Here is a 15,887-nt window from a genome sequence, read left to right as displayed (position 1 = left end):
GCAACCCATGGACTCCCTTCTTAGAGGCCTAGGACAATTTCTAATGGGTTTCCCCATAGAATTCGTCCACTCTATCCTCTATGGAGTCCATTAGCCTAATATTTAACTATCACACAATTGACAGTTCTAGTCCCTTAAGTTTAATTAATGTCTTTTAGCCACAAACTTAATTCTTATTAATTCTTGACTAATATTAATTAAACAATATGATTTCTCCTTTAATATATTATTCTCATAATATATTAATAAATCATAATTAATTCTTTCTCTTCATAATTCATCCTATCAAGTTGCTTTGGTGAAGGCAACCCAAAAGGACCATGCACCATCGGGTCAAGTACATACCAAAATAGTTATGGACTTAGACACTAATCCAACAAAAATACCTACAACTCATGCTCAAGAATAGCATTAATCGTATCCATTTAAAAAATTAAAATAAAACTAAAAACTAAATACTAAAAACTAAAAACTAAAAACTAAAAACTAAAAACTAAAACTTAATTAACAAATAAAAAATTTGAACTAAACGCAACCATTCCCTGGCAACAAAGTCAAAAACTTGGTGTGGATATTTATGCAATAATTTTTTATTTATAAAGTCCTATCAAATCTCAACTAGTCTTAAACACAAATAAACAGTGTACCTAGTCGTGAAGTAATATAGTTTAAGGTAAGAAAGGGTGTCGAACACATGGAACGAGAATGGTTTAGATTAAATATTTCAAATGTTAAATATATTAATAAAAGTAAAGTAAAAAGGGTTTCTATTTAAATTAAATTAAACTAGTTTTAATGCTCAATTAAACAAACGGAGTAAATAACCAAATTAAAACAATAGATATGAAGTACTTCCACTAGAATACAGATTTTCAAAGTTTCTATATTTGATTTATTAGAAGTGCAATGGATTAATGAGATGATTACCGAATTGTAATATGACTAGTTATCTTGGTTGGATTTCCTAGTTGTAATAATTAATGAACAACTAACACAGAGATCATGCAATTAGTGAACACATAATTAACTAAATATATTTGAACTATAAAGGGTATGATCTAGCGATTCTTATCAACTATCATGACAATAAATTAACGCATAGCATGGATATCTATGACTCTCTAACACAATCAAGTCACCGATTAATATCACCTAACCTTATGATTTGATCAATCAGTAGTCCAAAAAGTTTAATGATCATAAACTAATTAAGATTCAAGTTAATGTAATTAGATTGGTCTTCTTAACTACATATAATTCATCAATAGCCAATAAATATCATTACTTCGACATGAAATATGAACAATCAATCAAACACAAGTATTAATCAAACTAACGAAATCGCATCATATCAACAAGGGTTTATATACATCTAGTGAAAGTCAAGGTTTTTACACCATAATCAGTAAACTAAAACAAAATACATCACCAAAAGATTGCAACGATCATTAAGCAAACTCGAAGTGAAATCTCGATGCAATAACGCTTGAATCTTCAAATCCTTACTCCAGTCAAATCTCTAGCTTCAAAATCGACCCCTAGAGGGTATATAGACGTCAAATCGAAGTAAAAGTTGCATATATAGGCTGCCGAAGGATGTTCCATGATTAGGGTTGGAAATCTCGTGTTTTTATAGATTCGATGACTCCATAACGTGGTAATGCACTTACCAAGACATGGTGGTTGATTTCCTTGTTAGACATGAATGTGTATACCGAGACGGTCATTTTTTCAGGATTTTTGATCCTCCATGGCATGCTAATGCCTTTTCCATGGTGTGAAAACTAGAATCCTTATTTGGCACAAACACGAAAGTCATATGAAATATTGTCTAGTTTCCAGAACATCTTGAATCTCATCAATCAGAGTTACGAGTCATCAGATATGGCCAAAATACTAAAGAGATATCAATCTTTCCAGCAACATCCTTTTCATCTTTTTCAACTCTGTTCTCTTCCTTTGCATCCCAACCCCCATTTTAACTGTAACTAAACATTTCAAAGCATATTAAGTATCATATATATTAATATATAACACTTTTAATCAAATATATTAAGATAATAGTCTAAAATATATAGTTAAATAAGGTCATATCACTAAGCCTTTCATATATGCTCTTGATATAGAGCTACAAATTCCAAATTAATAATTCAATTTATTCATTTCTTCGACTGTGTAGACATTTCATGCCTTTATCAATATAGTTTTCCTTAATTCTTTCAACATGAATACACAATAGGATTCTTTCCTCAAACAACACTCTATTGAGTTCACAATGCAATTCACATATAGGCACTTGCCAAATTCATCCATAAGTAATTACATGGTTGTTAAGCTCATCCAAAGCTCTCATCACCGAACTATATAATATATAATTTGTCAATTTATTAAATAACAAGCAATATGCCTTTTTCCTTACCCGAGGAAGATAGTAAATTATATACTATAATGTTTAACAATAAAAACTCTTTTCATATAATCAATTTGTCACATCAAACCTAGTTACGTATTGACATTTTTCACATGAAAATATTTATTTTGCTATGTACCTAGAAAATCAATATTTAATCACCGTAAGTTGATTAGGATGGATTACTAATCCTCTTTCCTTTCTCCAACCTTCCGGTTGAATTACATCTTCACCACCTAATAAACATACAAATATTTCAATTTTTAGCACACGCATAACCACTTTTAGCACATTAGCTATCCGACTCGTCATAACTTGTTTATTTTCTACCAATAGTGTACCCAATCGTACCTCGTGCTCAAAACATCCATTATCATACTTCTAGTATGTTTGAGGTATTTAGGGTTTCTTTCAAACCCTAACCTAATTTTATACGATTCAAGCTAAACCTAAGCTCAGGGATAAGATTAATCACTTTTGTTACAATTTTATCACTTATGACACATGTATCTTTCAAAAATCAAGAAACCCTTTGTCTAACATCATATTAACTACATGGAGAAACACTTAAGGGAATCAAAGAATTACCGAATCCTTATGTTGGCCTATTTCCCAGTTATCGTGCCACGAAGCGTCTCTGGTGGAATTTGAGCTTGGAACGACCTATCAGCCCATCTGGAACAAAAAACCTCAAAAAATGAATTCCTTATAACTTATTAAGAAATTTAATGGCTTAAAAAGTTAAGTCAGTTGTGAGGGCGCATTGCACTACTAAATGGGGTGCCCCGCGTTTTTTTGATTTCTGTCGAATTTTCAGAACATCAACATTACTTTTAAAATGGTCGTAACTTCTTCATACGAACTCCATTTTTGGCAATCTTTATATCTGCAGAATCATCTCAAAGAGTACTACAAGTTCCTTTAATTAGTTTCCTAATAGTGGCTTTCCATTTTTAATTTCACTTCTTGCTAAAGAGGTAATGATTTTTCTGGTCGTTACATTGACTAATGTGTAAGTCCAAGAATTGATTTATTACACTTTGACCCCCTAAAACATCTTTTAACATGAGAAAATGTTAGTACAACAAAGGAACATAACAAGATACTAACCTTGACGATGGAAGGGGAATTCGAGTCGTTACCGTTTGTTGCCAGGTCCCTTCATTAGGTGAAGCTTGCAATGGTGAAGGACTTCAAGTATAAAAATCATGCTTATTGGACTAAGGATGAGTGGAGCAGATTTTTGAGAAAGATGATCGGTGAGGAGTAGGATGCTGGAAAGGTGAAATTTGGTTCGAGTGGAGACAAGAATAGAGATGGACATGAGATGCAAGTGGTTGCGGAAAACAAAGAAAAAGATGGTGGTGATCAGAAGGGGAAGGTGTTGCCCTTGAGGTTCATTGTTTGGGTTCTTTTGTTTAAGACATGGTTTCATAAACATTTTTTTTTTGGATATCTTTGAAAACAATTTAATAGTTTTAGGCTTTTGCCATTATTAAGGGAGTATCGTTTTGATTGTTGTTTTGAATATTTGAATGGTTTATGCTTGCTACAAAATTTCATGTGATTCTTAGGAATGGTTGGAAAAAGATGCATCATTTATCTTTTAAATATATTCATAAAATAAGTATATAAACAAGTAAAAAGAATATTTTAAAGTATTTCCAAAAAGATCGAAGGATAAACTTTGATAAGCATAAGATTTAGGAAATACCATGAAAAAAACTTTGAAATATCTTGAAAAAGATTTAGAATATATATTGATAAAAACAAACTTTAAAAATAAATTCCAAGATAGCGTTTGATGAAAACTAGTAAGTAAAAAAACAAGGCTTTGATATGACTGAGGAGATGAACATTTCGTAACCCTTTTAGGGGCATACATGGAAGGATAGTTTGAGACCTTAATTTTTTGTTTTGGTTTAACATGTTAATGTTAAAGCTCAATGAATGTTTGGTGACAACAAAACAAGTTAAGCACTTCAAAAAAAAAATATCAAAAACAAACTTCGATGAACTCACAAAACTTTTGAAAAAGGTAAATCAAAAGAACACGATATTTAACGTGGTTCGGTCAAGATGACCTACGTCCATGGGCGAACAAGAGAGAGAGAGAGAGAGAGAGAGAGAGAGAACGAGAAAGAAAGAGAGAGACTGAGAGAGAGAGAGAGGATTTTATTAACTTTATGGAACTATTACAAGCACTTAAAATTGTATCTCACTTTGAGCTCTCACATAAATCTAGCAATTTACAATGTTGGGGGTATGAGCCTATTTATATTTGAGGGATCAGACCTAAAACCCTAATGGGTCAAGCCCATTGGCCCATAGCCCATGAATGGTGAAAACTAATCATATTCCGTCATGCAACATCTTCTGGAACATTCTTCCATGTCATACAACCCATGAGCATCAACAACACACATGATGGACCACCTTGACCATAGTGGAGCATCATGATCCACAAGTGGCGCATCATGAACACTAATGGTCCAACATCCATCGTGATGGCACAACATGGTGTAATCCTTGAGCAATACCAACTCATGAGCATCCTTAAACGATCTTGAACATCATAGAGAACTTCATGGCATACTTTGCTCCTCAAGGATACCATGGCTCATCAAGGAACCAAAATGACCCATCTTGCACCATGATGGCGCAACATGTGAAAGGATGACGCAACAGGCTTCAAGTGTGGCGCAAGAACTTCTATCTTGGAGCAACATCATCACCTTGGCGCAACAAGAACATGCTTGGCGCAACAATATACTCCATGGCACAAGAGGGATACCTCATGGCTCAAGAGGGAGCAGGATGGCGCAAGAAGGAATGCTTATTGCGCAACAACATCCTTCTTGGCCCATCCCTTTATCAGATGGCTCAACAAGGTCCCCTTGTTGCTTCCTATCACTCCCAAGTGCTACAAACCTCTTCCAGGTGCTCACCCCCCCCCCCCCCCCCCCAAGGATCAGGAAGGAGTCGAATGTTGATCCCATTACAGATATTAATGTTTTTAGCATGTTAGCATAAAGACTTAGGAATGCGTAGTTTAATATGTAAATGTTACATGCTTGGGTTTTTCCTAATGTGTAACATGCTCATGTTATTCCATTGAAAATATACTTGTGACCTAATATATCGCCATCAATTAAAGGGTTGCAAGCATATTTAAACATAAGTTGATCCCTTTATCGTTGAACTATAGTTAGATATATTGTGTTCATATGAGGTGTTTATACCGTTCATCGTGAGAAAGATAGTTTGCATATATGACCAATTTGTGTCCATTAAATAAAAAAATAGAGATTATATCAACAATGGCATGATGGTTATTAATAGGAAAAAAGTATTGTCTATATTGAAACCACAAAAGAGTAAAATAGAGTTTTTGATTTAAAAAAAGAAATTGAGGATTTTAAAGGATTTGAAACTAATGTCACCCAATTAAAAAAAAGTACAATCACTTGCTTACATTTTAAATTAAGGGATATATACAGTAAAGTCCCAATATTTTCATCGATTTGACAAGAAAGTCCTAAACTTTATTTTTTTGATAATAAAGTCCAAATTACCGGTAGTTTTTGACACTTTTACCCTTTTTTCCCGGTTAGCCGATAATTAGGACTTTTTTGTCAACAAAATAAAGTTTAGGACTTTCTTGTCAAATCGTCAATTAGGACTTTACTGTCAAAAAAATAAAGTTTAAGACTTTTTTGTCAAATCGTTGAAAATATTGAGACTTTAGTGTATATATAATTTTTTTTTGGTTAGAAATTTAATGGTATGATACTCTTTAAGCATAAGAGTTATTTAAAAGTGTAGAATATTGTTGGTGTTTCTCCAAAAGTGTAGCCATAAAGGGTCTTTATTTTGTAAGAGCATTAGGTGTGGGCAACTGAATGTAACACCAAATTGATGTCATTTCATCCATAACATCATCATAACATCAAGGGGGAAATAATGTTCCACATGTTATATCATGTTAAGAGGTAGAGAGAAAAAAAAAAGAGAATTATTTTATTGGTTTTCGTGTGCCAACTCAGCAAATTCGTTTCTCGTTGTGACCCACACCGTATACTCTAAACGGACGGCCGGAAGTAGGATTTCAAGGTAGGGGTTGCACGAGAAAGTTAAGTATTACAAAATAATAGAAAAATAAATTCAAAATTTTTTACACTGCAGCCAGAAAAATAGAGATTGCACTTGCTGTGACTTAGATCGGAGGGAGTGGGAGGGAAATTTCTCTCACTTTTTGTGGACCATACCTCTCTTTCCCTCATTTTTCTTTCCCTCACCTAAAACCCAAGGAATGGGTGAGAAAGACTTCCCTCATTTTTTTCTTTTTAAATAGTTTTTTTTATGATTTATAATTTTAAATTAATAATAAACATAAAATTTAATTAAAAATAAAAAGCATTTAATTAATTAAAATAAAAATTACATTAAACCTAATATTTAAATTAGTAGAAAATTAAAAGTGTAGGGTCTATTTTGTAATTTTTAAAAATTATTTTTGTAAAGAGATTTTAAAGTTAGGTGTATTCTGCCATAAGACCAAAACATAGGGGCCAAATATGTCATTTTCAGAAGCTTTCATCTTCTTCCTCTAGTTAAAACCTGCAACTCAAAAAAAAAAAAAAAACAAATTTCAGCCACTCACAAGAAGAGAGAGAGTGCGGGACTTTCTTCCATCACCTTCTTCCCGCCTTTCCTTTACCGCACCCCCGGTGCGGGATCGTTTCCCGCGGCTTCCACGCTCACCACTCCTACCACTCCGTCCAACCTTATATTAGAATAACCTTTATTTTTGTTTGTAGTTGGCTTGTTTCTCCAAAAGTTGGGATTCGGAACAACAGAAAAAGACAAATTTAAAGCATTAAATATTCTTATTAGCGAGACAGGAATATAAATAACAAGCTAAAGTCATTCACATATGTATATATAGTTGACACGTCTACTTGATTAATAAAAAAACAATAATAAATTACATTCAGATCGAGCTATCAAACATCAAATAACTTGCGACCTTACTAAATATCAAGATTGCCAAAATAAACCATTTTCAAGAAAATGGGTGGTCGGACATCAAACCACCGTATCAAACACTGCACAACACGAGGACTTGAAACTCATATACTTATATAGCACGAACAAGCAGAGATTTGATATGATCTATTAATTCTTCTCCAACATGTGTGAAACTATCTTTACGCTTATATAGAACATCCATCACTCGTGCCAAGTTGATCACACGCGTTATTAGAGTCATTGGAACATCTTTACACATGAGGGACTCTTGGGTTATATCTTTCCAAGCATCTTCAATTTTCTTGTTGAATAAGTCGTGGACATACTTTTCTGGAACATCATATTGTTTCATGTAACTTTCAACACTCGATGCAACATGCGTCCTTTCTTTCTCCTCCTGCATTTTAAATAAGAAAACTATGTTAATGCTTCGAAACCAGCAAAGCGAGAAAAAATAATCTTGTTAGCAATAACCAATGATTTCTTTGTAGTGAATATCAAATTTCGATATATACCTTCTGGGAGAAAATATCATCCATGAGTCTAGCAATTTGACATGATGATTTAATAAGAAGTGGTTTGGTAAGAGCCCATTTGAACGAATCATCTGTGACTATATCACCCATGCCAACAAAACATGTTGTTGCAAGCATGCTATACCCACTACTGATAAATGCAACTGACATGTGCTCCTCTATTGTCGGTATGTATCCCTCATTTGCCCATTTCGCTTCCATCATGTAGCTTCTAATAAACTCTTTCATCTATAAATGAAAACATGATCACAACATTCACATCCATTGTAAGAATTTTGATTATAAAACATTATTGCAAATTAATTTAAGGTGTAAAAACTTACAGCCTCTTTGGCGTAATTGAGATGATATGATTTTCCCTCACATGCCATGATTTCTTCCATTTCTTTGTAAATATTTAAAAGTCCTTCATATATCAGTTTCATGTATTCTGGAAGCTCATTCAAGCATGTAATCGACCACCTATATATATATATATATATATATATATATATATATATATATATATATATATATATATATATATATATACACACACACACACACATGTACACACGAGATTTCTTGATTAGTTTGATTAAAAGAATTAAGAATTAAGGAAGGTTATGTTCATAATTAGAACAAGTTTATTTGTGTTCGAGTGCATGTAGATGGTGTGAATAGAAGATACCTTTGAATTGCTTCGGTAAAGATCTTAAGTTCTTCATAAGTACCATAAGCATCATAAGTGTCGTCAAGAATTGTTGCCATTGAAATCACTTTGGCTAAGAAAATTCTAGCTCTAGAATATTGTGGCTCAAAGTACACACCAAGTGCCCAAAAGTAACATTCAACCATTCTGCTCTTGCATAAGGTAGATTGTTTGGGACATCAAGACCTTTCCACCACCTACATTACATTAATCCGCATGTAGAAATCTATTAAAAACTACCAAATTTTCGATAACAAATTCAAACTAGGAAACAACCTATAATATTCAGGTTATATTTTTTAGATAAGAAGAATGAAAAAAAAAAAAGATAAGAAGAATGAAACTGGAGAGAGTTGGATTGACGGAGTATATATGCATACTTGGAAACTTGGCTAAGCTCATCCTTATGCAGTGACTGAAGCAAGTTGAACCCTAACTTTCCAAGTTTAAGTAAAGACTCGTTATGAAAAGCTTGTTGTTCATAGAAAGGAATGTAGCGCAAAGCCTCTAGTCTTGGCAACCTCTTTTGTAAAGGTTGCTTTAGTGCTTCTTGTATATGGAAAGACAAAGTAGAGTTGCTTTGAACTAAATCCTTTGCTATTTCTTCAAGGTGAATTCTTGTAAAAACAAGAGCATCATCTAGTACAACTTCGCCATGCACCCTCACATAAGTTGCCTCATACAACTCAAGCATACCTTGGACATTAGTGATTAAACATTCTTTAAAAACTCCATTTTTCTCTTTGTACCTATTGAAAATTTCTGTTTCGATACATGTAAAACACTGTTAGATAGCTTCTTTTATACGAATAATAATTATTTTATTTATGCACGGTGCACACTCACGGGATGAAACATAGAATCCATGTTGTCGCATAAGTCGAAACCAAAGGGAAGGACTACCCCCATTCCAGTCATCACCATATGCATCATGAATATGTTCCAAAGCTTTCTCAATCTCTTCTTCAAAATAATAGGCTATGCCTACGCGTTGGATTGCATCAACCATTCTTAACAAATTTGTGTGTTGCTTCGGAACATCCAAAGTTGCCATTATGTCTTTCTTCACTTCTTGTATCAAATCTTTGACTATTTGATCCATCCTAGCATGCTCCTCGTGCTACGTCCATTTATTAATCATCAAAAAAGTTGTTGTACATGTATACATCGATACACATAAAAGTAATATCTATTTCTTTTAATATCTAGTAATTTACATACCTCATCGTAGATGAGAAATTGATCTCCCCAAACGCTTGGAGGAAAGTTGACAAGGGGGCGAGTAACTTCCTCTTGTGTAAGAGACATGTTCATTGATAGTTTTTGTCAATGTATGTTATTTCATTTTCTATATATTAGCATGAAGTAGAGTTGAGCTATTTATAAGAAAGGCGATAAGCTTAAGGTATTTCATCACCACCATGTGTTAAACGGATCAAATGATTTCACTAGCCGGTCACTAAAATTAATAATTTAACGTTAATATTAAATAAACCCCATTTAAATGTGCTACAAAATCACTATGGGGTACAAAACACATTATTTTACGTAATTAAATAATAGATAAAGAGGTAAGATAAATTTAAAATATTATCTTAACTATTTCATATTTTAAATTATGAAAATGTTTTATCGGAATTTTTTCTTGTGAATCATCTTACTTTTAAATCATCTTATAATTTATTTTGTTTGTTCGCTAAAAAAATATATACAAAAAAATTTTCTTATTTTACTATCAAAATTTTCGTACTTATTTGATCTCTCTCTCTTTCTCTCTCTCTCTCTCTCTCTCTCTCTCTCTCTCTATATATATATATATATATATATATATATATATATATATATATATATATATATATATATGGAGAGAGAACAAAATTAGGATCATTTGATAACTCAAAACTTTTTGAAAACCAACTAATTTTTTGTGATTTTGTTTTAAGATTTTAGAAAAATTTCTTTAGTTTGCATGGATATATATATATATATATATATATATATATATATATATATATATATATATATATATATATATATATATATATATATATATATATATATATATTTATTACGGAGCTTTTTTGGGCTACGGGGCTATCCCCTCCCCCTTTTTTTAGATTTAGTTCTCTACTATTAAAAATTTTATATATTAAGCCTAAAAGGCTAAAACTATAAAGTTTGATTTTGAGCCTCTTGTTTTTCAGTTTATAATCAATTTTTATAAACGTTATACTTTCGGCCCTCCAAATCAAAACTTCAAGCTCGATCAATATATATATATATATATATATATATATATATATATATATATATATATATATATATATATATATATATATATATATATATATATTAGTTAAATACATTTTTAAGAGACAAAGAGTCACATCTTACTTTTTACACCGACTTCTCCATATACCTAATATATATATATATATATATATATATATATATATATATATATATATATATATATATATATATATATATATATATATATATATATATATATATATATATTCTAGTTAAATACATTTTTAAGAGACAAAGAGTCACATCTTACTTTTTACACCGACTTCTCCATATACCTAAGAGATAGAGAGTATGACCTTTTTGTTTGTCAAAATGAGATGACACATGGGATAAAAAGAAAAAGTAGGGTTTTAATATAACCTTAAAGTAATCCAAAAGAAAATCTCATTTTCAACGTTTTTGAGAATTTAAGTAATTTAATACCTTCTTAATGTTTATTTAATAAAAATCATAAAAAAACATATTTTTAGCAAAAATAAGAAGTTGGTTCGAAATGAGTATTTCGTAATTGGTAGCAAGAAAAAATATTTTCTCTGACAAAAAGTTCATTTGGTTTGTATTTCAGAACAACATTCCTGATTCCGAACCAACATTACGGATTCCAGATGAAATTTCGGATTTCAGAAAATAAAATCGGAATTTTAAAAACAAATTTGAAATCCGATCAACAATTCTGAAATTTTGAGATAAAATTCGTCTTTTTTGTTTAAATCTAACAAAAATTTGAACAAACATAGTAATGTTAATTATATATGATATTAGTGTATAAAAGTTAACATTTTTCTGAAAACAATGATATTAAAACTTCCAAATTTAATATTTGGAATCCCAAAAATAAAGATTTCTTTGAAATAAAAAAAAATCTCCAAGAATATGAACAATATTCCTGAATAAGTGCATTTCGAAGTAAATGTTTATTTTTCAAAAACTAAAAAACTCGTTATAATTTATAACGATTAGATTACTTAAAAAAAAATTCTTCAACTTTTGAGTTTCACAAAATAAATTTGAAATAAATAATATTTACAAAAACTCAACATGAGTAACACTTACCTTGTTGGTTACATAAATATCTATTGTTTTAAGCATTGTTGCAAAATTCGGCCTACTCGGCTGAGTACTCGGCCGATTACTAGGAATCGGCCCTCCACCGAGGCGAGTAACATCAAGTCGGTCAAATAACTCGGATTTAGTCAAAATTGGCCAAAAAAAGGTCAAATTCGGTCAAAAACCGGACAAACTCGGTCAAACTCGGGCCTACTCGGTCAAACTCGGCCAACTCGGTCAAAATCGGTCAAACTCGGTCACAGGGTCAAAATTGTCATAAAAAGAGAAAAAAATCAAGAATTTTAAGATTAATATGTATAATGCACTTAATTATGTATTATTTAACACAAACATGTGATTATTACTACATATATATCTTAAATTTTCAGTAATTATCCACGTAGTGAGACAATTATATGTATTTCAGTTTTTATGTATTCACATCTATCTAATTTTTGTTATATAATTCAATCAAATTATGATTTTTACTTATGATTTTGATATATATAATTTTCTAAAAAATATTTCTACATGAATTACTGAATCCGTGTAATCCCCGAGTACTCGCTACTCCCCAATCGGTCGAGCAGGTACCGAGTAGCGAGTTCTACGACATTGGTTTTAAGATTAGGAAATTTTTTAATAGATAAGTATTAGGTGGTCATAATTATTTTGGAACAAGCTGTCGACATCTAGAGCATTCATTTAACCACTACATGATGTCCATTATACGGTTATTGAGCAGACACGTGGACACATACATAATCAGAGTTATCCATAACTAAATTAATATCAAATATTGATACTAGAATTGTGAGCAAATATGAGGATATGATGATATGACTAATGATATTTGCCTTTTTTTTTGGTGAAGTCCTCAATATGCAATCTCCTTAATATAATACAAACGAGAAGAGATATACTGTGGGAGTTCTCTAATACATAAGTCAGAATAAAATCGCATGTTTAAAGCATAGATTAACGATATAGAAGAGAGACACCTCTATCGATCTTGAAGGACGTTATGCGTTTATAGGGCTATTTTGGAGACCGAGAGCTTTTTATTATCTGGCCTCTCGAGAAAGCTTTATTGAATATGAGTTGTGTTCTTTCAGTACTACAAAAAAGAGTATTACCGACAGCCAAAATCATTAATAATCCATCGCTAATACCGACAAAATTGCAACAGACAAAAATCCGTCAGTATATTCTTGTTGCTAATTGTTTGTAATAGATTTCCAATGACAACGCCAAATTTTTAGTGACGGAATTTTCCATTAGTAACTAGTAACCGATCTCCGATGGAAATAGTTTTGCAACGGATTACAGACGAAATGTGTTTGTAACAGATTACCAACGACATAATCTCAGAATAACTTACTAACGGCTTATCAACAAATTATTGTGACAGATTAGCGACGGATTTTGGCATTATCAAAAATAATTATAAATTCATGAAAAATTAAAAATAATTACATATTCAACACAGAAAAATATCAAAACACACATAAATTCTATATTTTAAAACCAGCAAATATAAAAATTAAAAAGTTTCAATATTCAACATCCATTAAATCATCGGTAAGTAGCAATTTTATTTAAAAATAATGATTACATAAAAATTCTTTCTTTTATATTAAATGGGCAAAAATGTAATAGAAAAACACAAAACTCAGAAAAGCCTAACAAAAACTTTTTTAAACATAAATAATATAAGCTTTAGTTGCTGCTAAAATAGATGCTCTAAAACAAGCCAATCTTTTTCCAAAGGTGTCTGTATAAAATTAAAAATTGATATCCTATTTACATTAAAAGTAACACATGACTGTATAAATTGGTAAAAAACTTACTATTAGACCGATAGTTGAACAAACAAACTTCATTGTTTTTTATGTGGCACCAAATATAGATATTTCATCAATTATCTATGACAAAAAAAACTGATTAGTGAATCAAGATAGGAAATTTAAAGTTGTGTTTAAAAGATTAATTTTTGGTACACTGTAACAAGAGCTTATTGAGAGTAAATCTTACTTGTAAAATCAAATCTTTTGCAAGAAGATAACCTGACATTTCTCCATCCAATACGAATCTTAAGGTTGGAGGCACCTGTAAACAAGTGTAAACAAGGTAATGACAAGCAAAGTTTTTATAATTCCAATGGGATGAATCATTCCATTCCTTCCCTAATTCCATCATAACAAACAAACACCACCTATGAAGAAAAGGCAAGAGAAAGAACTAAAACACAAAATTTCAAACCTTAAGCAATAGCTTTCCGGTTCCTAACACAAATTCGGCATCAGTGTTTTCGATTCTTGTAGCAAACTAGCCAAATGCTCCAGCAGTACACATGTAGGAATCGGTACCAAGTAACACCTAAATACAAACCATGAACAAACTTAACTAATATAACATATCTAATTACTTAAATAATACTTAATATTTAAAATTGAATTTAATTAGTTTGTGTGTACCTCTCGAGGCCTACAATGACCTTGTGCAAGAGCAACATGGCATACACCTTTGTAATCAGTCAGCATTAGCCTAAAAAACAATTAATTTCATTTAATCCATCATCCAAAAACTTATAAAATAACAAAAAAAATATAATAGTAGTAAATGTTCGTTTCATCATACTCTTCCTAAAATATGTGATCTTTATCAGGTAAAATATCTTGTTTTGGAAGAAAACCACCACCATTGTTTCAATCATACTCTTCTCAAATATGGTAGTCTGCATTTAGCGGCAATCACCAACAAATAATAAATGTTCTAAAAGGTAATATATATATATATATATATATATATATATATATATATATATATATATATATATATATATATATATATATATATATATATATATATATATATATATATATATATATATATATATATATATATATATATATATATATATATATATATATATATATATATATGAAGATTTATACATTTTTCAAGATATGTGATCTTGGACACATGCAGTATGGTTGGCCATGTCTTTTTTTCTTTTCATTAAGTGTTGTTTGGAGAAATGATACTCAAAAAATATGTTAGAAAATGATTGGAAACCAAGAAAATTGTAAGAAAAACAAATAAGGGCAAATTTTTAAAAATTGTCCCACGTTCCATCTTTTGACCAACCTTTTCAAAAGATAAAATGCAAATAAATTAATAAATAAAAAGTTAGTGTTAAGGAAGAGAAAAAAAAGGTTTTTTTTCGTTGTACTTTTTGTTTTGCTTAAAAGGAATTGTAGTTTCAAAAATCAAATACAATTATACTTTTAATTTTTTCATATTAGGACATTGTAGTTTGAAAATTGCTTTGTCTTTGAATGACATTATCATAGTTTCAACTACAATGTTGTAATAGGAAGAAACAAAAGTAGGATCCTAAAAAATGAAAGTAAATTGCTATTTAACCCAAAAGAATATAAACTTTGAAATGGGTATCTAAAAAAGAGTAACTCTTGATAAGGGAAAAGTCATTTTTACCTGTTCATAATCCTAAATATTTACACAATCATCCTCAGCTGAACATCCAAAGACATAAGGCTTGTTTGGGTACTACTACAACATAAAAAGGAGGAGAAGAATCCATGATGAAGGTTTGATACTGTTGAAAAATGTCAAATCAGTGGCTTCTGATGTATTTGAAGTTTCATCTAGGATCGATTTCCAGACCTCCACCCAACAACAAATGAATTTTTTCCAAGCCACTCAGTAGATTGACTCTCTGTAGACACTGATTTCAAACTTAAAACTTTAAAACATGATAAAACTTTAAAAGCATTTTTATAAAGGTAAATGTCAATCTAAATAAACTAATAAGTACTTAATATATGACCTTTTG

The 15,887-nt window shown here is 30.8% G+C and overlaps 1 protein-coding gene and 1 long non-coding RNA gene across 2 annotated transcripts; both read right to left on the bottom strand.

Annotated features, from left to right (window-relative positions):
- Nucleotides 1-7,280: 7,280 nt before the first annotated feature.
- On the bottom strand, nt 7,281-10,053 carry LOC111899251 (E-beta-caryophyllene synthase-like). The gene is given in 8 exon segments (XM_042898169.2): nt 7,281-7,838; nt 7,957-8,205; nt 8,301-8,439; nt 8,648-8,819; nt 8,822-8,865; nt 9,049-9,430; nt 9,515-9,788; nt 9,890-10,053. Coding segments are annotated over 8 exon segments (1,641 nt in total). The 5' UTR covers nt 9,983-10,053; the 3' UTR covers nt 7,281-7,550.
- A 2,813-nt stretch (nt 10,054-12,866) lies between these two features.
- Nucleotides 12,867-14,787, bottom strand: LOC111899250 (uncharacterized). The gene is made up of 6 exons (XR_008226537.1): nt 14,669-14,787; nt 14,506-14,575; nt 14,291-14,407; nt 14,063-14,137; nt 13,879-13,953; nt 12,867-13,145 (listed from the first exon to the last, which is right to left on the bottom strand). It is a non-coding gene; the product is annotated as an uncharacterized LOC111899250 (long non-coding RNA).
- Nucleotides 14,788-15,887: the final 1,100 nt, after the last annotated feature.

This window comes from Lactuca sativa, chromosome 9 (assembly GCF_002870075.4).
Source record: "Lactuca sativa cultivar Salinas chromosome 9, Lsat_Salinas_v11, whole genome shotgun sequence".
Classification (NCBI taxonomy): Eukaryota; Viridiplantae; Streptophyta; class Magnoliopsida; order Asterales; family Asteraceae; genus Lactuca; species Lactuca sativa.
Note: the sequence above shows the minus strand (reverse complement) of the source record. Positions and strands in the feature narration are given on the sequence as shown.